Here is a 24947-nt window from a genome sequence, read left to right on the forward strand (position 1 = left end):
GCTGGGCTAGGCCTGTACTCCAGTCCTGCAGCTTGTAGTCAAGATGGCTTCCAAAACTCAGAAAAAAACCACCGTTCTTTGTCCACCCTTCTCCTCAACCCAGTCTGCAGAGAAGACCTTGAAAACTTAAATGAATCTTCTTACAGAAACAAGTGTAATCAAGCAGTTACACAGGCACTGGTTTCATTAAAAGAGGATGGAAAATCCTTAAAGCAGAGTCTAGCAAAGAACTGAAACAGGATCTCAATCTTCATGTTTGTTTGGTTTTATATTTCACTAAATGTAAAACAAGTGGCCAAGCAGAATTATAAGGGCACTTTTTGAAATCACAGGGTGGGGAAGATTCATGACTGGGGTGGCGGGGAATCCCCCCCCCCCCACTTTTGATGTTTTAAAAATGCCTCATAGTGGATACAAGTCTTCCTTTACTGGTTTCCATTTTGCCTAAAACTGGTTAAGTACACAAATATCCACATGTCACAAAAATGATGGCATTGAATTCAGTTTCCAGAAAGGCAGAAGTTTGATAACCTGGTCCCAAACCCTTTAATGAGGAGAGGTGTATAGAGAGAAAAATATTTCTATGTGCGCCATCTTGAGCCTTTTGAAGGAATTACATTTTTTCAGCACGGTAGTAGTCAAAGCCAGAAAAAAAGACTATGTGTGCGCTTGCGTGAATATAGTGAGAGATTGTTGTTCGCGGGTTTAATCTTCTCATACACTTGTTAAAATTCTGACAATCTAAGGACTTTCCGATTTTTAGTTCCATGGCACGCACGCACACACAAACCCCAATGCAAATATGTAGACATGCTGTTATTATTTCATCCATTCCCCTCCACCTTTCTTCCAAGGAGCTCAAATGGTTCCCCTCTCCCCTCTTCATTGCAGCTTCACCACAACAACCCTGCGAGGTAGGTTAGGCTTAGAGACTGTGACCAGTCCAAGGTTAGGAATTCCTATTAGCCTTTAGGTGCTTAACCCGAGCCTGCATCAGAAATTTATTACAGCATGGCAAACTTTCGCAAACTAATCGAGTCCACTTCGTCAGGTGAAGCGCTACCCCTCTTTTCCTGCCGCTTCGTGCACCGGCTTTGATGACCGCACTTAAAGCTCATGCCCGTAAGAAATCCGTTACTTCAAGATGCAACCCATGCCAAGCCTCCTTTATGCTTTAGGGCGGCGATTAGGCGCTTCCATCAGGGGAGGGAAGCGCAGCAATTGCAGCAGCAGAGGAAACAATTCGAAACGTCACGTCGTCAGCTGATCCTCAGAGTCCGCACCCAACCAGCACCAGCGGACTACAATTCCCAGAAGCCCTTTCGTGACCCACCTCACGTACCCCGTCCTCCCGGGCAAAAGTTTGAAGCCGGGAGGAAGGGCGTGCGCGATGGGCTAGTTCCCGCGCGGGTGCTCGGTTCGCGGGGCTGGCCATCTTCTGCCGAGGATCTCCGAAACGCCTGCCCTCTTCGGTCTCTCCAAGTCGCTTGCCTGGGCATGCCCGGGCGTGCAAGGTAGGTAGGCGTCGCTGGCGTCATCGCGTGCCCTGATGGTGAGCATTGGGGCTGCCCCTCGGTAACCCGCCCCTCCTGCTGCCTCTCCGGCCTCTTCCCTCTCCTCCAAATCGCCTCTTCCCCACACTTGCATCGTCGCGCTTATGTTTGGAAACGGCTTTCGTTGCATTGAATGGAGGCCTTTTGCATAGCCACCCACCCGAGTACCGCGGTTCTTTTGGTGAGCATTCGCGGGTAAGAAAATGCTAGTCCCGAAAACGTGGTGTGTTTTGCTGTCTAACCGTTTCCTTGGTTCGCTGATATTATTGCTCCTCGGATAACTCCCCACTTGGAGCATTTCCTTGGGTCACCGCTGCTACTCCCCCCCCCCCGGCCAGTCAGATAAGGTTTTTTATTTTTAGGGTCCCCTCGAGATGTCCTTTTTTAAATGGCACGTTCGTGGTTTGTGCTTCCTGGTGATGCTTCTCCCCGCACTGTGCCATAGATGAGTCCGCTTTTAGTACTGTTCACGCCTGCAAAGGTTTCGTGGTGGTCTTAACCTGCTTCAGGTCCAATCGGTGCATATATCCCGTACTGTTCAGATGTGTTTTATTTGCATCTAGTCTTCGGACTCTACTTCAAAGCGAATGTTTGACTTCAGTAGAAGTTTAATTGTTGACTTAAAGATAAGTTACATCATAAACAAGCTTAAAATGCTAAAATTGCTCGTTGGATCATAACTTGGCCCTCCTTTTAAAAGGTTGAGGAAAACTTCCTTTAACAAATACTAAAATGCAACTCTAACATGAATATAACTGAATGGAAATGTAACACAAACATAAAATTCTGTATCAGCATGATTCTATGGTATAGCATGCCCTTTTATCTATTTTATCCTCATGAGTTATACATTGGTCAAGACTGCACATTTTATATTTTCTCAACCCAGTAGATAAGTTGTAGACTCATGGGGAGGCCTCTCCCTAAAATCTGTACTAAGTATTGTCTTCTATATGCAGTATATAAGATACATAATATGTGAGGTCTTCAACCTGGTTAAACCACAGGGACAGGTGTTTTCAGAGTATGGCATATTTCTGAACCTCCCTAAAACAGCTGAAGGCATTAGATTTAATTGGACTCCAGTAAAGGCCATCCTCTCTGTTTCTGCAAATCCTTAAAATAGCAAGGTAGTATAGAAAGCGTGTATAGGAGATTCTTATACAATGGTGCAATTCTAGTGATTGATGCAGTTGCTCTGTTCATCTGAAGAGAGATATCAAACAATCTCTGTTTAAAACTTTTTACAAATAGAATAGAGTCAGAAAGGGCCACAGGGGTCATCTAATCCAACCCTGTAATGCAGGAATGTTTTGCCCAATGTAGGGCTCGAACCCACCACTGAGAATAAGAGTCTCATGCTAGTTCAGAAAAGCCTAATGTCACCATAGGAATGAAACTAATCCCGTCCACTTTCCGCTTAGCAAACTCTAGAAGGAAGGTGTGTCCCGCTTTCTGTTTAAGAAAGCAGCACCACCAAATATCTGAAACAGAGTACTGTACAGAGTACTGTACAATTTTCACCTCATCTAATGGCCACATATGTTTGTGAGGTCAATCAGTTTGGTCTTTTGATAGGCTGCAACCCTTCATTTTTACAGTAATTACCAAAAGGCTGAAGAAGGAGACATGACCCAATCAGGATTAAAGACATCAGTATTGTGTCCCCTGTGTATAGAAGGGATGACATATTTTTTTATCACATATCTCTCTTTCAGAGGCAACAGTGAGAGCCAGACAGTTGTGCAACCACATCATTTATATATAAGTTGAAAAAGAGAGGTGCCAGGATGCATCATTGATGGATACCCTTTGTGGCTTTGATAAAATCAGAGTTCCCCTTGGTAATAATAATAATAATAATTTATTACTTATACCCCACCCATCTGGCTGGGTTTCCCCAGCCACTCTGGGCGGCTTCCAACAGAAATATTAGAATACACTAATTTCTTAAAATTAAAAGCTTCCCTAAACAGGGCTGCCTTCAGATGTCCTGGACATCATCCAGACTTTTTAAATGAAATGTTGATATAGACAGCCTGTATACTAGGCATGTCCAACAGGTAGATCGTTATGCAAATTGCTAATATGTTAAGGTGTTTTCCTCTCCCTTCCCTTTTCAGATAATGGAGTGTCTAGTGTCTTCTAAAAGAGCTGAGAATGCATCGCAAGAGGAAAGTGAAGATGACGTTGAGTTTGTTGGGGTATGTAAATAGTATCCATCAATCATTTATTGTATTTGACTAAAATCCATTACAAACCTAGTTACAAAACCGGCATGTAAACAGTATCTACAGTAGTACCTCAGGTTAAGAACTTAATTCGTTCTAGAGATTCGTTCTTAACCCGAAACTGTTCTTAACCTGATGTTCTTTAGCTAATGGGGCCTCCCGCTGCCACCGCGCGATTTCTGTTCTCGTCCTGGGGCAAAGTTCTTAACCTCGGGTACTATTTCTGGGTTAGCGGAGTCTGTAACCTGAAGCGTCTGTAACCTGAGGCACCACTGTATTTTAAATCTGCAAGCAACACCATAGTTCCCTCTAATAGCAAACTTGGGTAATTGAGTGCCTCTCAGTTTGGAAACTAAACAGATAGTGGTTTCTACAGACACGGGCAACTCCTTGGGTGTGCAGTGTATAAGCTTGTAAATTAAAATATATATTTTTCAACCCTTGAAATGCCCAGCAAGGAGATAAGGAATGCTGGTGGCAATTGAGCTCATAGAAAGAAGAGGGATATGGTGTAAAGCAGGCACCCCCAAACTTCGGCCCTCCAGATGTTTTGGACTACAATTCCCATTATCCCTGACCACTGGTCCTGTTTAGCTAGGGATCATGGGAGTTGTAGGCCAAAACATCTGGAGGGCCGCAGTTTGGGGATGCCTGGTGTAAAGAAACGTCAGGCAGAGAGAATAAGTTATTCAGTTAAATCCATAACTCAAAGCAGTTGAGATAATGGCCTGGTTTTCACATCAAGGCAAGCCAAACTATGGTTTATTGGGACCATGCAAATATTTCCAGCCCACAACATCTGGAGGGCACATTGTTGGCTACCCCAACCTGATCCTGGAGAGCTATGTCTGAAAAGTGGTCTATAATTAGTAAATATGTAAAATAATAAATCGAAATGTGTTGCGATACCTTCCACGAAGAATGCCATTGTGAGGGAAACCAATGTAGCCCCAGGCATTGGCCAAAGCAGCAGAGAACTTGCTTGCCCCCTCCCTACCAGGCAGAACACTCTGCTCCAACTGTCAGTTGCCTGGGACTGCAGGGTACAAGCAAACCAAAGAACAGGCTGGCCTTTAACACCGGCCAGAGGGCTGCTAGGTATAGTGATATGAGGCTTTTATCTGTTCTGAATCGTCGTGGAGGTAATTTGAGAGGTAGAGTGTGAATCTTTAAAATAAAGCACAAAGCGTTTGAAACTAAACATTTTTTTTTAGTGCACTGTCCACATCCGAGGAATGTGGGGGGAAATGAGCTGTCCTTATAAATCTGTTGCATGTGTCTCATTTCATAGTTAACCTGAATTATGTGGCAGTGCATTCAGATTCCTTCAGTGCCCAAATACAGATAAATTTATTTTTGTGGCCCATATACATATGCGGGTTTTTTTCCCTTTAGGAAAACATGAGGAATTCTGAAAAACTGGGTGGCATGTTTCCTTCTTGCACAAAGGCTAAGCAATTTATAAAATTCCCTTCTGTTAGGACTTTAATATTATGTTTTTATTTTGCTTTCCCCCTGCTTAAATCTGTGTAGCAACCTTGTGAGATGCACTAGGACAGGCACCCCCAAACTGCGGCCCTCCAGATGTTTTGGACTACAATTCCCATCTTCTCCAACCACTGGTCCTATTACCTAGGGATCATGGGAGTTGTAGGCCAAAACATCTGGAGGGCCGCAGTTTGGGGGTGCCTGCACTAGGACTTAGATAGTGACTGGTCTAAGATCACCTGGGGAGCATAGTTATTAAGTGGGAATTTTAACCTGGGTCTCCCCAGTCATAGTTACACCAAATTAATGGATCACCGGGGGTGAATGGTTATCTGTAAATGCATATAATTAATAAATGTCATTTGACCCCTTCCTTCCTTCCTTCCTTCCTTCCTTCCTTCCTTCCTTCCTTCCTTCCTTCCTTCCTTCCTTCCTTCCCTCTTTTGTTTTCCCCACTGCCTGTTTTGAATTGGCAGTTCCTAGAGATAAAGGACTTGTTGCCTGGGTCCTTCTCTGAAGGTGGGCTTCCATCAACAGAAGAGTTTTCCTGGATTGTTGGATGTTTCGCCACCGTCTGTTAGTAGGCAGCCTGTTTTAGAGCTGGACTCCATTCAGTTGTGTATGGCAACAAATGATAATCTGAATTAGGCAAGAATGATAATGATACTTATAAAGGCTATGCTTCTGAATATGCAATCAATTTGTTGTGCTCCTAGATCTTGTAACTTTTGCAGACATGTGTAGAAGGGGGGCATTGCTAAAGGTTATCTTCAGTGGGTCAGTGGGTCTGTCTGTTAACCAGAAGGTAGCCCAGGGATAGCTGTGGGCAAGATTCCTGCATTGGAGTGGGGTGGATGAGATGACCCTCTGGGTCCCTTCCACCTTAAAATTCTGTGATTCTGTGCATTCTCTTCCATAGGAAGCTGTCTTGAGACCAGTTTTGGACTGCATTGAACTTAGCAGTGGTGACGAGGACGGTAGCAGTTCTTCTACCGTGAGTGTTCTCTACCGTTTAAAATTGTTGGACAAGAGTTTTCTTTGGAATTATTCCATTCTATCTGTCTAAGTTTGTATCTTTTGAAGGGGAGTACAGTACATATGGTTCAAATAAATTCTTACTTTATCTATACAAAGACCTCTGAGATTATTTTATTCTTCTTTACCTGTTTTATTTGTATACTGCCCATCTAACCAATTCTCGGGAGTTTACAGAAGCAATAAAACACAAACTAAAAATTGAAGTAAAAAACACTAAAAGCAGAAAGCCCAACAACATAAAAAAACACCCTCCGTGTAAGATCAGAATGGAACACAACAGCTGAAACAATTAAAACCAGCATAAACCACAGCAAGGAAAAAAATTGATGTAAAAACTGAAGCATCCAGCAGATTGCGATAAGTCGGCTTGAGACACAGGGAAATCTACCTGGTGCATAAAAGATCATAGTGTAGGTGCCAGGTAAGCTTATCTGGAAAGGTATTCTGTAAGCAGGGGTCCATCGCCAAAAAGACTTTCTTGCGGGTAGCTGCCCACTTAGAAGATTTGAAGCGAAGGCTTGAAAAAAAATGTTACTTTATCACCACTCCAAATATTTTATATGTCTGTATCGTATCCAATTTTTAAACAGTATTTAAATTAAAGCTACAGATCCTGAGGAAACTAAGAGCAGGTTCTTGCATTCTCTGCGCTTTTTGTTTTTATACATTTATTCCATGTGGGTCTTTGATGGCTTGTATTGAACCCTTGTGAACGGGATTTTATCCTTGTGAATGTTTTTTATCCTTGGCAACCTTTTGCTTAAGAATTATTCTCCCCCCCCCCCCGCCCCGGTACATTGTTTGGGGGTTCTCCAGACCCCTGGAACCAACTAGGGGTGAGCAAATAGAAAGCCTACACTTTGTATTGACGGGACTCATTGGTGGAATCCCACCCATGATGTCTAATTCAGCACATAACCTGTGCCAGCAGGATCACTGGCAACTGGTGTTGTGGAGTACAGTTAGTGGCTGTTGTTAAATCGGGCCCATCCCTCAAACACCCAACAATGCTGTGCAATTTACATTGCATCGTACTTGTGACGATGATCCCTCTGACACATAGCAGCTAAGTTGAGTATGACATCCTCAACCTACCCAACATCTGAGGGAACAAAGCATTAAGCAACAGCTTTTGTGAGGTAAGGGTAAGTTGTCATCTGCCTCAGGGTAAAACCTCAGAAGCTGGGGAGAGCCCAAGTAAAGAAGGGCTGGAGGAAAACAACTGGCTTCCTTCAGATGGCAGATGTAAGTTTCTGAGAGACAGGTGATCACTTTGAGAATTTATTAGGCTGTGCCTGGATCAGATAGATTTATTCTGACTAAAGAAAAACTGAGGGGGGAACTGGATATTTATGCCCAGTCTGTTATTAATACCTTTCAGAGGAAGGGAGCCAGTGTCTTGAGTTGGTTGGTGTAAAAGGCTGTCCTCTGCAAAGGTCTCACCAGAAGATCATGACTCGTGTAGTTCATTAAACTGTCCAAGCAGCCAAGAATACAACCAGAGGAGTTTTGGGGATTGTCCCCAGTAAGTGTACAGTGGTACCTCTGGATACGAACAGGATCTGTTCTGGAGCCCCGTACGCATCCAGAGTAGTACTTACCCTGAAGCGCCAAATCTGCGCATGCTCCCTGCGTGATTCAGCGCTTCTGCGCATGTGCAAATCACTGAACCCGGAAGTAACCTGTTCTGTTACTTCCGGGTTCGGCGCGTACGTATCCTGTGCATAGCTGCCAAGTTTTCCCTTTTCTCGCGAGGAAGCCTATTCAGCATAAGGGAAAATCCCTGTAAAAAAGGGATAACTTGGCAGCTATGATCCTGTGTCGTATGCAACCTGAAGCATACATAACTAGAGGTATGACTGTACTGGGTTGTTAGAGCATTTGGCTGGGGTGGAGGTTTAGGCAATTTGGCTTGAGGTTAAAGCCAATTAGAAGCTGATGTCAGCAAAGGTGTTTGTTGAATCTTCAGAAATTGTCAACAAACACTGTTAAGATCCCAATATTTATTTATTTATTTATTTCTCTCTCTGTGTCTGTGTGTACACACATACACACCCTTTAATAAATCAGCTGTCTTAGTTAAATGGTCATACTGTCTCTAAAAGTTTGTGTCCATCTTATACCTAACCCAACTATAACAGCTGCTAGGAGGTTTTTGAAAGCATTGTGAGTGAATTAATGGTACCTGAAAGTTAAAGAAGCAGAAATACCTTAAACCTGTGTTTGTATAAACCTCATTTTGTATAGAGGTTGAAGAAACCAGTATCCGTGACAGGTGCCATGTGAACAGTACGGAACACAGCATACTTTTTAAAAAATAGCCTAATGGAAGTTGTTTTTTTTAAATATCTATCTGTCTGAACCCATTTTTGTGTCTGTTAGAAGATGATGTAGCAATGGTCTTAAAGTATGCATCCTCTTACTGAGGTGTTTGGAGAGTTCTCATGACTGGTGTCTAGAAAATGCCTCTCTGAGCCTCACATGCTTTTAACCATGCATTATCCCCAATACTTTTATCCCAAGCTCCAAATGGTGGCAGATTGAAATAATTGCCCCAGCCCCAGCCCAATGTAGTGGATGATAAGATGTTGCAATTGTCTGACAATTTGTGGCAGATGATAAATATGGGAGAACTTCTCTTCATTTGTAGGCAAATGCAAAACGCAAAGACTACGTCGATTATCAGAAAGAAAAGGTTGCTTCCACACTAGACCGCTTGGCACGCCATGTAGAGGTAGAGAAACAACTGAAAGAGGAGAAAAATAAAGCTTTCAAGGTATGATTTCTATTTTTAGTTTTACAAAAAACCACTAGGGATTACCATCTAGGTTTCAAACCACTGTTTGGCTTCAGCTGTTATTTCCAAAGCAGAGCTTGTTTGTTTGTTTTGTTTGTTTTAAAAAAGATTAAATGGCCTATGTTGGGTAATGTGTCCAGCTAGATTTTTCTCTGCTGGTTCCAAAATATCTTGGTAAGCACCCTTCCTCATTAATCCTTGAACCTGGTTTCATGCTGCCATTGTGTCCAGGCTGGAACATTGTGTCCAACGGTACTCAGTCCTTCCCATCAGTTCAGCCTCTCAGTAACTACTGTACATTTGTTTATGTATTACATTGCCAGGTTGTGCTCTTTCACGTTGCTGTACCCTTTCTGAAACTTTATAGTCACTTGGATCAGTTGCTTTTTTATTATTATTTTAATGACCACATGCTATGGCTCATGTGCGGTCATGATGGCTGTGGCAAAAAGCGCTAATGAGGGTGGACCTTGTGGCCCAGTTTTCCAGCATTTCCTCTGCACCTGTGAAGCCTGAGGCTTTAAAGATAGGAAGTTGGCACACTTAGGAATATAAGACTGTATCTGTTTGCTTTGGGTAAATCTGTCCATGTTTTTTGCTGTTAATCATTGTGTTAAATATAGCATGCAGGCATTCGAGGCTGTTAGGTAGCCTTTTCCAAATGACTTCTTGTTCTAGGGTCAGGTTCTGGCATAACAAGTGTTGACCCCTCTCTAACAATTGAAATTCAGCCAGCACAGGCTATTGGGGATTCTGCAAAGAGGTAGTGATTATAATATGTATAACTACTCTTGTCTCGCAAATAACTACAGAGGCCAAGCTGTGATTTGACCAAAGAAGTAGTTCAGTTCAGTTCAGTTCAATTTAGTTTACTGTGTTTTAGCAAACAGCCATTACACTAATAATAATAATAATAATAATAATAATAATAATAATAATATTGCTACTAATAGTGGTTACTCCCCAACCTTTAAAGGACAAATTATTTCCCATACCTCCCTTCAGATTTTGTTACATGAGTTTGTAGCAGGGTGGATAAAAATCTGATTTTTTAAAAAAAATCAAAAATATCGGATTTTTTAAAATTTAAATTGGATGTTTTTAATTTAAATCAGGTTTTTTTAAAAATAAAATGCTTTTTGAGGAAAATATATTACCATCCAAAGGTTATTCCATCATGAAATAAAGATTAGTTTTTTAATTATGTAGAATAAGGTTGTATATGTTTAAATTTTTTGGTAAATAAATTCCATTAATCCATTCACAATGTCATGCTCTTCCAGAGGTTTTTGTAAGATTATTGGGCAGTTTCTCTGCCTGCAAGATATTATCACAGATGCTTGGTTTACTTTTGCAGTTCTCAAAACTGAATTTGACTCGGCAGAGATCACATGCCTCTTCTTCACAGCAAAAATGTTATAACTTGAACAGAGTTGAGAAAAAGACCTTAGTCCTATTGTTCTACAAACCTATGAATACAGAATCAACCCCTTCAGTGCTAAGTTTCAAGAAGTTCAGTGAATAGAATAGAAACAATATTTTTCTGATTGTTTGGAGTGGACAGTATTTAAGTTTTTCATGTGTAGGCTGGGCTGACAGTCTTAAGCTTCTTAAAATATATATATTTTGTTTTTGTTTAGCCAAATTACTTAACAAACATGGATGTTTGTTTAAGCAAATAACATATGCTGTAATGTTATTGTTTCAGTTGAATAAATCTATTTAAATTGTTATTATTAAGGTAATGATTTTTTCCCTTCCTAAGTACAACAGAAAAGTTGTCCAAATACAGTATGAATGATTAACCTATTAAACTGGGGATAAAAAAACCTAATATGAAAAGTTGTTATTCTAAAAATCTTCATCTACCAGCATATTAAAGTTATACCAGCAAGAATTAGTCTTTATGTAGAAAACTATGATTTAAATCAAGCCTTACTGACTAGTGATTTAAATTGTGATTTAAATCGTGATTTAAATCAGTTTGATTTAAACCAAATCCACCCTGGTTTGTAGAGCCTTAGTAAGAAATGTGGGTGTTCTGAAGGATGTATACTTCTTTACATCAGACAAAAGAAAACAGGTCTTTGCAAGAGACGGTCTTCCCTTCTGTGATCTTAACAATCGGTGGATGTAGTTGTTTCTAAGATTGTTATAAAAAGGGCATTCAAGGAATACAAAACATATACCATAGTTTTCCATGTATAAGATGCTGTTTTTTAAATTTTAAAATAATGTTCCAAATTGGGGGTTGTCTTATACACGGAGAGTGCAGAGGGGGACAAGTGTTTGGTTGCAGCCGCGAGCAGGAGAGTGTAAGCGGTGATTGGGCGGGTGATTGGTGGCTGCGTCAAGGGCTGCTGTTGATTGGCTGCCACTGCATCAATATGGCGGGCGATTGGCGGCTGCTGGCAGTGAGCGGGCAGAAGAGTGTTGGCTTTGTCGATGCGTGTGACTGGCAGCGTTGGTCAGGTGGGTGAGCAATTATCACAACCCCCCCCCCAAAAAAGCTCAGTAACTGTGGGCAACCCCCCCCCCCCATTTTTTAATTCGGAGTCCCCAAAATAGAGATTGTCTTATACACGGAAAAATACGGTACCTTGTTGAGGAATGGGCAAGGCTGTAATTCAGTGGTGGATCTGCTTTCCATGCAGAAAGTCCCAGGTACAGTCTTGTTGGGCATCTCTAGGTAGGGCTGAGAGAAGCATCTTGTCTGAAACCCTGGAGAGCCACTGCCAGTCAGTACAGCGAATGCTTTCACCTTGTATGTGTATATATGCTTTTCGTATTGGCGGTAAATCAGTTCTCAATCAGTGCAACTAATTGCACACGCTGTCTTCCGACTGCTGGTACCATTAGGAAAAACTGGATTTGCAACATGCTCACGGACTGCAAGAGCTGGAATTTATCCAGGGACATAGTGACACAGAAGCAGCAAGGCAGTGCGTGAACCAGTGGCTGAAAATGCCAGGTAATGTATTGGTACCATTATTTCACCATTCAGAGGGATGCACGGTTCTTCCGGATGAATAGTTCTACTTTAGTTGCAGTCGATCGCTTCTCCCTTTCAGACACATGTAGGAGTAAGCAAGGTACGGGTAGCCTTCACAGGAGAAACATGGGAGGTGTTTGAGCTTCATCCTTTTCTTCCATACAGTGATGGGGAAGTTTTGGGTCTCTAGCTGTTGCTAGACTACAGCTCCCATCGTCTCCCTGACCGTGGCCTATTCTGGCTGGGACTAGCGGACATTGTTGCCCAACAGCTGGAGAGTTGCAAGTTCCCCATCACTGCTTTAAGGAGATGCCGTAGCTTAGTACATTTGATATATTAAGAAGTATGTCCTATCTTTCCTCCCAGAAGAGCCCAGGGCAGCTAGGGTTGCCTGACTCAATAGCGGACAGGACTTCTGTGCCTTTAATTGCCCTGCTCTCTTTTGAGTCTGGAAACCTTAAAGAGAAACCAGCAGACCCTTTGCTTGGAAATTAAACAAAGGGCCTGCTGGTGGTTTCTCTTTAAGGTTTCCAGACTCAAAAGAGAGCAGGGCAATTAAAGGCACAGAAGTCCTGTCCACTATTGAGTCTGGTAACCCTAAGGGCAGCTAAATGCTTACATAGCACTTTCCGAATGTGCAAAGCACTGCAGATGAGGAGCCCAAGCTCCACTCACTGTGCCTGCAGCTAAAGAATCTTTAGCAGCAAGGCTGAGGTCTGTGTGTGTCTTTGACAGGTTTGTCTTCAGAGTGTCTTTTTCCTGTGTAGTCCTGCCTACCCACCCTAGTCTTTCTTAGCTCCGGTAAGTTTCATCATTTGGAACAAGTCAATCTAGGAATGCAGAATGACTTCACTTGCTGTGACCAGGCACTCCAGGATGTCACCATGAGGCATCCATAGCCACATCTTACGTGAACCACTCCGCCACCGCTCACCTCATTCATCCGTGCTGGCAGATTCCCTTGGATTGAGGTGGCAGGCCTCCTGTTAGCCCAGTGTCAGGAATGGGTGTGTTGCTGTGTTCTTTCCTTTCCTTGAGGTTCACATACTCACGAATCGAGCTTTGTCCTGGATGAAAAACAAGGGAAAGCTTTAGCAAGGGCAGTATAGTCAATCTCCATGCGTTTTAAACAAAAGAAGCAGCGTGACATTACAGCAGTGTGATCTATTTTCTAACCTGTCTTCGAGCACCAACTACATGAGGGTTTTTTGTTTCACATTGTAGGTCTCAAGCCAGGCACTCTAAACTCCGGAAGGAGAGCATTACCCCGGAGATCAGACCAGATACAATCTGACAGTAAATCCATTTTATGCCCAATAATGCATTGCCACAGAAAATTTGACAACAGGCATCTTCTCCTGGGCCACCTTCAGAGGTACAAGTATTTTAGTTTGATCAGGAAATACGTTGCTAGACTGCCTGAACGTGGGACACTGTATCTTACAGGTAGTCTCAAATATGCACTGCACTGATTGTTGCTTTGCAGAAATTGTATGCCTCTAGATGCCAGGAAATGTTCGGTTTTGCAAGTATATTCAGACTTCACATATGTTTTAGTAAACAGGTTTTTTTCCCTAAACCTGTTGTTGTTGTAATGGGCAACCTCTAAAGGTTTTCTTATTGTTCATATCCATGATTTAATCATGCAAATTTATTTCCTTAGGTTTGATCATTCTCCATGCGATCCATCAATTACACTACATGGATGTCCACCTGATGCATTTGCCTGCATAGTCTGCACCAGAAGATTTCCCACGTCTCAGCTATATGATGAGCACGTTTCTTCTAAGGCAAGAATTTTAAGGAAATGCATGTTTTCACAAAAGTAGCCGGGGGGGGGGGGGTATCTCCCCTCAGAAAAGTCCCATTTCATAAACTCATACACAAATCTTTGCAGGGATTTTACTGCTCAGGTTTTGCTTTTGATAATTTTTCAAATCCAAAAAAAAAAAATCTGCTGCTTGTATGTGGTTGTGGCTCATAAATGGAGCAGGTACTACAGTGGAACCTCGGTTTATGAACACCTCGGTTTATGAATTTTCGGTTTATGAACGCCGCGGACCCATCTGGAACGGATTAATTCACTTTCCATTACTTTCAATGGGAAAGTTCGCTTCAGTTTATGAACGCTTCAGTTTATGAACAGACTTCCGGAACCAATTACACCCATGTTTCAGTTTATGAACGCTTCAGTTTAAGTACTCCGCGGACCCGTCTGGAACGGATTAATCCACTTTCCATTACTTCCAATGGGAAAGTTCGCTTCAGTTTATGAACGGTTACTCCACGGACCGTCTGGAACGGATTAATCCACTTTCCATTACTTTCAATGGGAAAGTTCGCTTCAGTTTATGAACGCTTCAGCTTATGAACAGACTTCCGGAACCAATTGTGTTCATAAACCGAGGTACCACTGTAGTTGATATATTTTGAGTTATGCTTTTAGTATTAAGAGAAAATTTCCATCGCATCTTATAGAAAAAGTTCCTCATAATGTTGGAAAACAAATGTTCTCCGTTTATCTAAAATTGAGTTATTGTTTTGTTTTTTCCCACCCCCTCAAGGCAAATGAAGGTGACGGCCATGAAAAGAAATACCCTCCTCAGCATATTCAGTGCTTTGCATGTCCATGCTGCTTTCTCCTTTTTAGCCTGAGAGATGAGTGTCTGCAGCATATGTCTGAAAAGAATCACTTCTCTCAGGCTTTTAAACTCAGTGGTATGTCTCTTTTGAAATGTGTATATTTTTCCACCTGAAATGACTGGATACTGCATGATTTGAGGGGGAATGTGGTAAAATACATTGCAATTTACATGACTGATGAAGATGATAATGTTACTTTAAGGAAGTGCCCTTAGCTCCATGCTAAGTATGCTGAATCTGCTTTCTAGAATCCGCTTTCTTCATTCCCCACTTCCTTGTGCATGGCCACCGATGCAAATTCTTCCCAGACTGTAAGCTAAGATGGGCTTTGTCCTCCCTGAATATTTCAAGTAGGAAGATTTGGTAGGTCAGATCAGACTTTCAAGGTTATAAACAATTTCCTGTTTGCTCATGCAAATATAATTAAAATGTAAAACATAATGTGGCTTATGTTGGACAGAAAAGAACCTGAAGCTAATACAGTGGTACCTCTACTTACGAATAACTCTACTTACGAATGGAGCTCCGTCCGCCATCTTGGATGCAGTTTAGAATTTTTAGATAGGGTTGCTTCGACTTACGAATTTTTTCTCCCAATGCATTCCTATGGGATTCGACTTACAAACTTTTTGTACTTACAAATGTGCATCCGGAACGCATTAAATTCGTAAGTAGAGGTACCACTGTATATAGAACAGCACAATTTGGTTTAGCTGCTTTTGCTAGTCTGATAAAACAAGGAAATATATATATTGAGAATGTTGCCAGGGAAGGTTTTTTTCCGGAGCAATGTCTGTCCTCTATAATAGTGTGGCTGAGGTGTATGGTATTGTTCCCTCTAGTGTGCAAGGTCCATAAAATATATATGTTACTGCTTAAAATTTAGGATACTTCTGGGTACAGCCATATGATGGGTGCCTTTCTGTAATTCGGTTTCTCAGGTTATATCAAGGTATATTAGTTTTGCCCTTCTTCCTGGCAGCTAATAAATTTTGAAATGAGTGCAAAGCAAACAGCTTAAAAAATAACTGTCCCTGCACTCCTGTCCTGACCAGTCTAAACATACTAGGACCAAAAACATCACTCTTGCAACACTTCTGAAAGATGCTCAGATTTGACTCTTGAGAGTGTGACATTTCTCAGGAACCAAGGGATGTTTGTTAGCTCATTCTTAACTGCCTGGTCTTGATGCCTGTGTGGTATTGTTGACATGATTTTCTTACTTACTTGAATCATTTGTAACCTTTGATTCTTCTCCTTGTACCACCTGGTTGTTCCTTGAAGTAAGTTTTGTATGTTGACTGACAGGAAATGGACAACAGGTTGCAACAAACCCTTAAGTCAAGGGACGGGGAAGCTGTGGCCATCTAGAATCTATGTTGTTGGATTCCCAACTCTGGTCAGCTGCAAATGGTTAGCATTGGTGGAGCATCACTGCTCTGGTGTGATGTGGCCTAGGTGCCACCGGGCCATGCTTGCAGTGCGCCACCCTTCTCTGGTGCTGCACTCGTGTCTACGTTGGAGGAGGGGGACACCAGCATGTGGATGGGCCTTCCTTTTGGGAAGTGAATAAGGTCTGGTCCTTTCTGACTCAGTGATACAATAACTCTGTGCATTCCATTGCAGATAAAGCAACACAAGCACAACCTTTGCCATTCCCAGCCTATGCAAAGAATCTTCTGATCTCCTTGTGCAAAGAAATCCCGTTCCAAGTGAAGTGCACATCCTGCCATCAGGTGTTGCGTTCTCATGTGGAGCTAACGGCACACTTCAGGTCTGTCGAGAGCCTTCCTGCTTGATACCTTACCCCTGGGCTAAGATACCTTACCCCTTCCTGCTAAGATACCTTACCCCTGGGCGGAGAAGACAGAATCCTGTGCTTCTACCAGCTGCCAGTCTTGGCTTTAAAGGGCTGTGTTGGGTATCTGGGGCATAGCCACTGAAGAAGAGGCAGATTTAGGAGGCAATGACTGGCAGTGGCCTAGTGTCATTCATTCCGTTTGTTTGGAAGGCTGCTAACCTTGGAAAATTATCTAGGCCCAACTAAGCAAATATCCAAAAATAATGTTTAGCATGTGAATGGTTGTTGTTGTTTTTAGACCATACTGATTTTTATTTTTTTGGTAATGCACAGCTAAGTAGGTATTACAATGTCCTTTCCCACTTTAGAACTCGTTGTCGTGATGCTGGCCCAGTGACTCTGTCAAAGAAGCGCATCTGCCAGGTCGCCGAAGTATTTAAAGCCAAAGGTTTCTGTCACACCTGTAGCGAGCTGTTTATCAACGACACCCATATCCGTCAGCATATTTCCAAAACCTTACACAAGGTTAAAGTTTTCACCACGATGGAAGAATCCATCCTGGCAGTATGCCATGTCAACGAAAGGAATAAAAGTGCCTCTCATCTACAGAAGAATAGCAGCTTTTTAAAATCTTCTCCTCTGAAGAGGCCTTCGGACTCGATTGAATCCGTTGGCGATGAGGGGGGAACGGTTTCAAAACGAATAAAGGACTCAGAAGGCAAAAGCCAAGAGGTTAGCAGCGTTCCTGCCGTCAAAGCCTGGGTGTGCCAGTGCGAGCTGGCGTTTCCTTCTGAGGAGCTGGTAGAAAACCACATTTTTTCCGAGAACACAATCTGCCACAAATGTGGGGTGTGCGGCAAGCTTGCGGAAAATGCAAGCGTCATCCGTTTGCACATGAGCCGGTTCCATGGAGGAGCACACTTGACTAATTTTGTCTTCTGGTGCCAGGTCTGCAGTGTAGCTCTTCAGAAAGTAGATGACGTTAAGGCCCATGTGACAGAATATCATGGTGTGCACAGCTTTTACCGTGAGGATGCTGCTGCTGCTGCTGAGGATGCTACAGCTGAGGATGCTACAGCATCTTCTAGTGCACTGTTCGGTAGTTCACTTGAACAGAAAGACCAAACTCCTAGCCCTATGGAGCAGTCTCCACCTTCGAGCCCCATGGATGTGTCAGGGTCAGGGTCTCACCAATGGCAGTGTTGTATGTGCGAGGAGCTCTTTGACTCTGAAGACAGCGTGAAGCAGCACTGTGTATCATTAGAGAGCCATCACTTCCACAGGTACAGCTGTGAGTTGTGCAAAATGACATTCCGGAAGAACGAAACTTTCCATCGACACTGTCAGGATAAGCATAACGGTGTCGTAAAGGTCAAATACTTCTGCGGCTTTTGTGGCGACCTGTTTTTTGATGCCGAGGAGCAGTTCTTGCTTCACTTCAAGGGCTTCCATAGCACAGATTACATATGCGTGTCTGAGGGAGCGGGGACATCAATCAAGAGTACCGAAATAGTAGAAGAGAGCAAGCGTCTGAGCTGTGGTTGTCGGGAGAAGTACGCTAGCAAAGAGAACAGGAAGGCGGATTACAAGAGGTGTCAGAAGGCCTTGCTGGAGAAGGGCAACTTGTGGTTCCGCTGTGCCTTGTGCTCCTCAACAGCGCAGAGCTTTCCTGACATGATGGTTCATCTCGTGACACACTCGGAGAAAAACCCTGACCAAGAATTGTACATTGTGAGGTGTGGAGCATGCAACAAAAACTTCAGTGATGTTGGAATTGCCCACCAGCACTTTCACAGCAAGCACTGCTTCCCACAAAAGCCCCAGCTAGCCCCAACTCAAGCAGGAAGTGACGTCTTCCAGATTTCCGCCGGTGGATCCTGTGTAGACAAAAAGCCTGAAAACCTAATGCTTTCGGAAGACAAGACTGCAGCAAGTGCTTCAGAGAAGAAGAGGCCAGGAGAGCTACCCAAAGAGCAAGTTAAGAAGCCACATTCTGAAGGGCTTGGTCTAGGTAGGTAGAAACCATGGTATACTTTGGATGCCCAAACAAATATGTCTGCTGAGAGAACCTTACAGAACAATTGGGGCTTGTCAACACTTTGCTTGCCCTGCGCCTGGAAAGCACGGGTCCGAGAGGTTTTCCACTTGTCGCTCACAAAACCTGATTGCTGTTTGGTTTGATTCAGCGGTGAACCACAGGTTTTCTCATGTGTGTGTGTGTGAGAGAGAAAAAAATGGAAATGTTGGTGAGCCATTGGTTAAACTGAACATGTAGCATTTCATAGCCTCGGCAAACTCTGCTTATATAATTGTTTCCATAGTGGTACAAGAAATCTTATTTAGTCTTGCACCCATTCTACGTCATTGATGACAATTTTTCTAGCCATGTGAATAAGAAAGGCTTAGGAGATTTTTGGTAGTTGTTTTTGAAGGAAAAGAATGTGATTGTTGATACTGTAATTGTGAAATGGTTACAGGACAGTAAAATCTCAGGCGCTGTGTGGAAATTCATTTTATTCAGTAGACTTGTATCATGGCATTATTTTGTAAATAATTTCCCCAGCACCTGAGAGCCCCTCTGTATTTGTCTGTATTCCTCCTCACTGTTTACAATTACGTTTGGGCAAGTAATCATCTAAAACCAAATGCAAGCTGCATAAAAACAAGCAGAACCTCATAATGAAAAATGTTGAAGTTAGTATAAATTTGCTGAAGGAGGTACCCTATTGAGTTCATATGAATTACTTAAATTGCAATGAATTTTTAAAGAATTTGATATGCTTTGTTTTGAATTTTTTTCTACAACTGAGGAATCCATATAATGTTTGTTATGCTTCCCTCTTCTTCCCTTCCACCCAACTATCTAGATGACAGAGACCTACCTGATCTTGATTACCTGTGTACCATGACTCATATTATTATGATGGATTTGGATAACTGGGGAAACCTTTTCCATCAGTTGCCTGCTACCCTTAACCAAGGAACTTTTATCTGGGGTTTTCAAGGTAAGGAACTTGTTGGCAGTGCAAACTTTCCCTTGATGCACACTATATAGCACATGTGAGTCAGATAATCTACAAATGTAGCAGCATACATTTACACAGGTTCATGGCATACAGCATTCCTAATTCAAGCAAGGTGTGTTAATACAGGGGTATTAAGCCCTGAAGGACATAGCTGACAAGTACTTGAAGTGCTTCCCCCAGAATCGGTCAAACCCAAGTTCTTGAGATCTGTGGTGGAGGCCCTGCTTGCTATAACACACACACACCTCCATGAGTACAATTCAGGAGGTCCCTACACACAGCAGGGTCACCTTAGTAGCAGCACCTTGTCTTTTTGAACCATCTCCCAGCACAGATCCAGTGGTCCCCCACATTGCGTTAATTTAGGTATCGGTTTAACACCCACTGGGTGGTGCATTTAGTGAAAATATTGTAAGTGATGTCTACTTGAAAACAGTTGAAATGAGGATCGACCACCTTTTGTGATGTTAGGAGTAGCTCAGTCCTTTGCCCATTACTATGGGAGCATGTTTGGCCGCACAAATTAGCAAAAGGTACAAAGCTGGAACATGTATAGTACATTGCATATATCAACCATGTGCAATTTAGATTGCCTGCTTCTCAGAAACATAATTAGTATTTCACAGGGTTTTTTTGTTTTTGTTTTTAAAATATACACTCTTTTTAAAAGTAACTGTCTATTCCCTTGTCCAGTCCCTTGAATCTCTTAACAGTGGCTGTTTTCTGGTTTAATGCTTAGGTGGGCACAACAACTGGAAGCCACCTGTGAACTGCAAGATTTTTAACTACCTTAACAAGATTGGGTGTTTCTTCCTCCATCCACACTGTGGTACGAGGAGAGAGGCTGCCGACTTTGCAATCTGTGTGCATGTAAGTTTTCACGCACCTGTGCTGTGATAAGATGCAAAGGAAATATTTTGAGTTAAGGTGTCAGTTGCTGGCATACACTGAGAATCCTATCACAGTGTGTGTGTGCGCGCACACACACACACACACATATATATACACCTCTTGATTGTAAAAACAAAACAAAAAACACAACAATGTGTTTACAATGTTTGGGCTAAATAATGTTCAAGTCTCGTCTACCTACACAATATGAAATCCCTCCCACTAAAGAAATTGTTTGCCCATTGCTTTGCATAATTCATTCTTTGTTCCATAGGTGGGCCGTCTAGATGAGCATCTACCGAAGCATATTCCTTTCACTATTCTTTCGGGAGACAAAAGCTTTCTAGAGCTTGAGGATCAGCTTAAGATGACTCAGCGGGCAACTCGCATTCTAGATCCTCATAAGATTGATGCCGACATGATGTGTGCCTTATTGAACAGCATTTCAGATACAGCCAAAGGTATCCTTTCAAACACGTTTATATATACAGCCTAGGCATGCATTGCCTGGTGGAAGCTACTTCCAGGCTTGAAGCGAGGAGAGGGAACCTGTTCACGTACTGTACTGCTTCCTGAATAATTCCCCATCAATATATCACATATAGTCCACTTGTAATTTAGTTTAGTTGAACAAGTTTGCAGGGGCTCTACAGTATGGGCCAGCCACTAGGAAATGAGAGTAATGGAGGCAAAATAAAGATCATAAAGCCCATTAGTGAGCAATGTGTTTATGCTCTGTTTAAGGAACAGCCTATGACAGGGATGGGGAAGGTTTTTGGCCCAGCAGGCCAGATCTTTTATCTTGCCCCACTACTGGCGAGCCAGCATGGACAGGTATCCCCGACCCCTCACCTGCCAGTCAATCATGTGATATGATGACGTCCTGAGATTGGCACCCGTCACGGTGCAGTGCTTCCCAAATATTCGGCAAACATCATGTTGCCAAGCGTGTAGGAGGCACGGCACAAGGGCTTTGAAAGCCCTCTACTTTGCCCTCGGAAATTTCTGAGCACAGGGCTATCAACGTTCTTTGCACAGCGCTTCCGAAGCACCAGGTGATTGTTGAGCTTTGGGTATTGCTATGCAGAGCAAACCACTGCAGAGTTCACAATTTGTTACATAATGCATAATGATTTTGCCCATATTTTACTCTGAGAAACAGTTCTTGAGGTCGAGGTAAATTTAGGAGCTATAGCTAATCCCAGAGTCCTTCTCTCCCACTTCTTCCTACAATGGCTTATTGTGCAAAATAAGTCACTGTTGCCTCATTTTAGATTTGAAGCCGTGGCACACCAACCTCAACGTTGTCTTCAATGCTCCTTATTATTTAATCACTTGTTCTGAAGCAGTTTTGTCTTGGAAGATCAGTGGAAATTCAAGACAGTTGAATTCCCCCTCTTAAATTATTGTTGCAGCATGGAAGTTGCTGCAGCATAGCTCATTCCTACCCTGCAAAGGAAAAGTCTAAAGGTGTACACTACAAGATCTTATGTTTAGGGATTTAGTTCTGGTTCACAGAAAGCCAACAAGAGCTTCATTTAAACCATTTTTTTGAGTTCAGGTGCAGCACCCTCGAGATCAAATTATGCTAGTCCTGCCTGTATAAGTGAGTACAGAATATCTTGAATTGAGATTTTAGAGGGTTCAGGGGTCTCTTTATGGAATATATCTCTGTTGTTGATATACTTTGTAAAAATGCATCACTGTTGTTGAAAAGCGTATAATTTGAGTCGTCCCTGTTTGCCGTTCTGTGCAGTTGTAATGGGGGTTAAAGTATGAAAGCCACATGCAGGTTTCATCTATTTCGTTGCATGTTCAGTTCTGTAAAATATATGAACTTGCAGCTGAGTGTCGGCATGGAACTCGTGTTCTTTCCCTACATGGAAATCAAGTTGAAGGGTGGCTTTCAAAGGACATCGCACTAATGGGAATGCATTCCCAATTTATTTACCATCCATCTTGCTAAGCTAGCTCGGTGTGGGTGTAAAGATAAACCTCCGTTTTGGTTATATGTTGCACACTATTTCAGGGTACTGGGTTTTGAAGTGAGGAAGAAAAAGTTATGACAGCCAGGTTTTACCAGTCAACAAAACTCTGAAGAGGAAAGCTAGTTGTGAGAGCTGTGGCAGAGGGCCTTCTCGGTAGTGGCGCCCGCCCTGTGGAACGCCCTTCCATCGGAGGTCAAGGAGATAAACAACTACCTGACATTTAGAAAACACCTAAAGGCAGCCCTGTTTAGGGAAGTTTTAAATCTGTGATATTTTAATGTATTTTGGTATTTGTTGGAAGCCACCCAGAGTGGCAGGGGAAACCCAGCCAGATGGGCGGGGTATAAATAAATAAATAACAACAACAACAACAAATATTGCATAGTTAGTTCTCTGTGTGTCTTTTTACAGAAAATGAAGTGGTAGATACTCAAATGGGAATGGAGCAGGTTTCAGAAGAAACAAAGGACCAAGTGGGTATGTTAATTTTGCTACAAGATGCTTATTCAAGAAATGAAGTGACTGTAGAAAATTAGATTCAGCAATAGTATCAAACAAGGAATAGAAAGCTTTCCCCCCACTATATGTGCATATTCCTATATAGGCACCGTGACAGAGAAAAGTGGCTATAGCAAGAGAAAGGAGTAGTATTCATAAAATGGGCCTTTGCTTACAATTTGAGACATGGATTTATGTCCAGTTAATACAGTGCTTGGATGTTGGCCTTCAGAGGAGTGAGCCGGGTTGTCTGCAAAGTCATGATACAACAGAGGCTCTTATGGAGGCAATGGTTGTATGAACCAGCACCTTTGTGTGCGGGGGCATATACTGTATGTGGCCCCCCACAATTGTGTGAGCTGTCTTTCTAGAGCTGTTGCGATCGTGCACATTGTGACAGCCTTGTACCTGCTAGCCATCCCGCATACCCCCAGATGCTAACGTCTGGTAGCTGCCAGCTACATGAAGAAACATTTTTAAAAGTTAGAACTTGCTTTAGGAAGGAGCACAGCTTGGTGATGTCTGAGATCTACGTGGCAGCATACCAATTTAGTAAATAAAAGAATAAAAGTGGTAGAGCGCTTGGTTTGCTTGCAGAAGTTTCCAGGTTCAATCACTGGCTTCTCGGCGTAAATTTGGGAAGACTCCCGTGTGAAACCCTGGAGGAACCACTACCAGTCAGCATAGCCACAACTGAGCTAGATGGACCCAGGGGTCTGACCTTTCTGAAACCGCTGATTAGGAAGCGGTAGCCATTTCTTGCCTGAGTCAGTATTTCAACTATGCATTTGTTTTGCAGTTTTTAAGTCCTGCTTCTTTAATGCAGGTGCAGAGGAGGAAGATGCAGCATTTCAAGAGGCCATCAGGCGAAGCATGGAAGAGATGTGAAGATGGCTTGATATCAGTGCACTAAAAAGCATCTAAGCTGGCTCCCAAGTAGTTGAAATTTGTTCATCCTATTACAACGATTAAAAAAAAAGTACTGGTTAACATTTCACAGTCTCAATGCACTTTAAGAACTGAGCTCCACTGACACATCTAAGCACATCATAAGCTGCAGTGGATGGAACTTGAGTACCCTTAACTGGATTTCAGTTTTCCCACATATTTGTCTCTGTGATATACAGTATACAGGTGTGGTATGGGACAGCATATTTAAGAGGCTCAAAAATGTAGTTCCACTGTGTGACAGGATGGCTTAAACCTTAGTTTCTTAAAACTATCTGGTTTGTAAACTAGGCTTGCCTTTTTTGTTTATTTCTTCCTCTTCCTCTCCCCAGGCTTTCATTTTTGGATGTTAATGTTTCTTTCCTGTTGTACATGCATTTCTAGCATAAACATTGCAACAGATACGTACTGAATCCTCATTTTCTTTTACTGTCTTACCTTAAGGGGAAAATTAAGTAGTACTGCAATCTCCAGTGCTCTGGCAAACTTGTGACGGGTCTCCAATGTGACTTTAAGAAGTGAAACAGAATTTTGAGGGCCTAGTTATTTTCTTTCACCTTTATCTTTGTATGTACTTTTTATGTTTTGAGAACGAATGTGGCACCAAACTGACTGGGCTATAGGTGTATATTATGCTTCCTGCCTTACTAATACTGCCGCAAATTATTTTCTTCCCCCCCCCCAATGTTTTAATTCAGAAAGGCAAACCCTTTCTACATTCCTCCATGGTTAATTTATTGTGGTTATTTTTTTAGAACATCGTTTTGCGTTTGTGCATAATTAAAATATTGGTTACTTTTTGCAGTATGTCCTCATTTCAGTCAGTTGCTACTTGACTCATGCATAGAAGTGTTGAATGCAAAAGGTGGTAATTTTAAATCACTGTTTCTAGTGCAGGCTTCTTGAAGGACTGCTTTGGAGTGACCATCCACAAATACACACACACACACACACACACACACACACACACACACAACCCATGAATACAATTTTAAAAATGCCAGGAACGTTTAGCAAATTATCCTGATTGGGAAGGATCACCCTTGCTAAGAA

General features: G+C 42.4%; 1 protein-coding gene across 6 annotated transcripts; it reads left to right on the forward strand.

Annotated features, from left to right (window-relative positions):
• The first annotated feature begins 1348 nt into the window (after positions 1 to 1348).
• On the forward strand, positions 1349 to 24694 carry ZNF451 (zinc finger protein 451). 6 transcript variants are annotated; one of them, XM_088665804.1, is made up of 15 exons: positions 1349 to 1514; positions 3677 to 3757; positions 6192 to 6266; positions 8961 to 9086; positions 11967 to 12078; positions 13324 to 13474; positions 13763 to 13889; positions 14664 to 14817; positions 16369 to 16516; positions 16912 to 18554; positions 19411 to 19548; positions 20309 to 20439; positions 20735 to 20921; positions 22860 to 22925; positions 23773 to 24694. In XM_088665804.1, exons 2-15 carry the CDS (start codon positions 3680 to 3682, stop codon positions 23832 to 23834), a joined length of 3198 nt encoding a protein of 1065 aa, XP_088521930.1. In that variant the 5' UTR covers positions 1349 to 1514; positions 3677 to 3679; the 3' UTR covers positions 23835 to 24694. The 6 variants fall into 6 exon arrangements, with proteins under 6 accessions (XP_088521930.1, XP_088521933.1, XP_088521931.1 ...); XM_088665805.1 differs by lacking the exon at positions 1349 to 1514 and adding an exon at positions 1544 to 1748; XM_035109719.3 differs by lacking the exon at positions 1349 to 1514 and adding an exon at positions 1560 to 1734.
• The last annotated feature ends 253 nt before the right edge of the window (positions 24695 to 24947 follow it).

Source organism: Zootoca vivipara, chromosome 3, assembly GCF_965207765.1.
Source record: "Zootoca vivipara chromosome 3, rZooViv2.hap1.1, whole genome shotgun sequence".
NCBI lineage: Eukaryota > Metazoa > Chordata > Lepidosauria > Squamata > Lacertidae > Zootoca > Zootoca vivipara.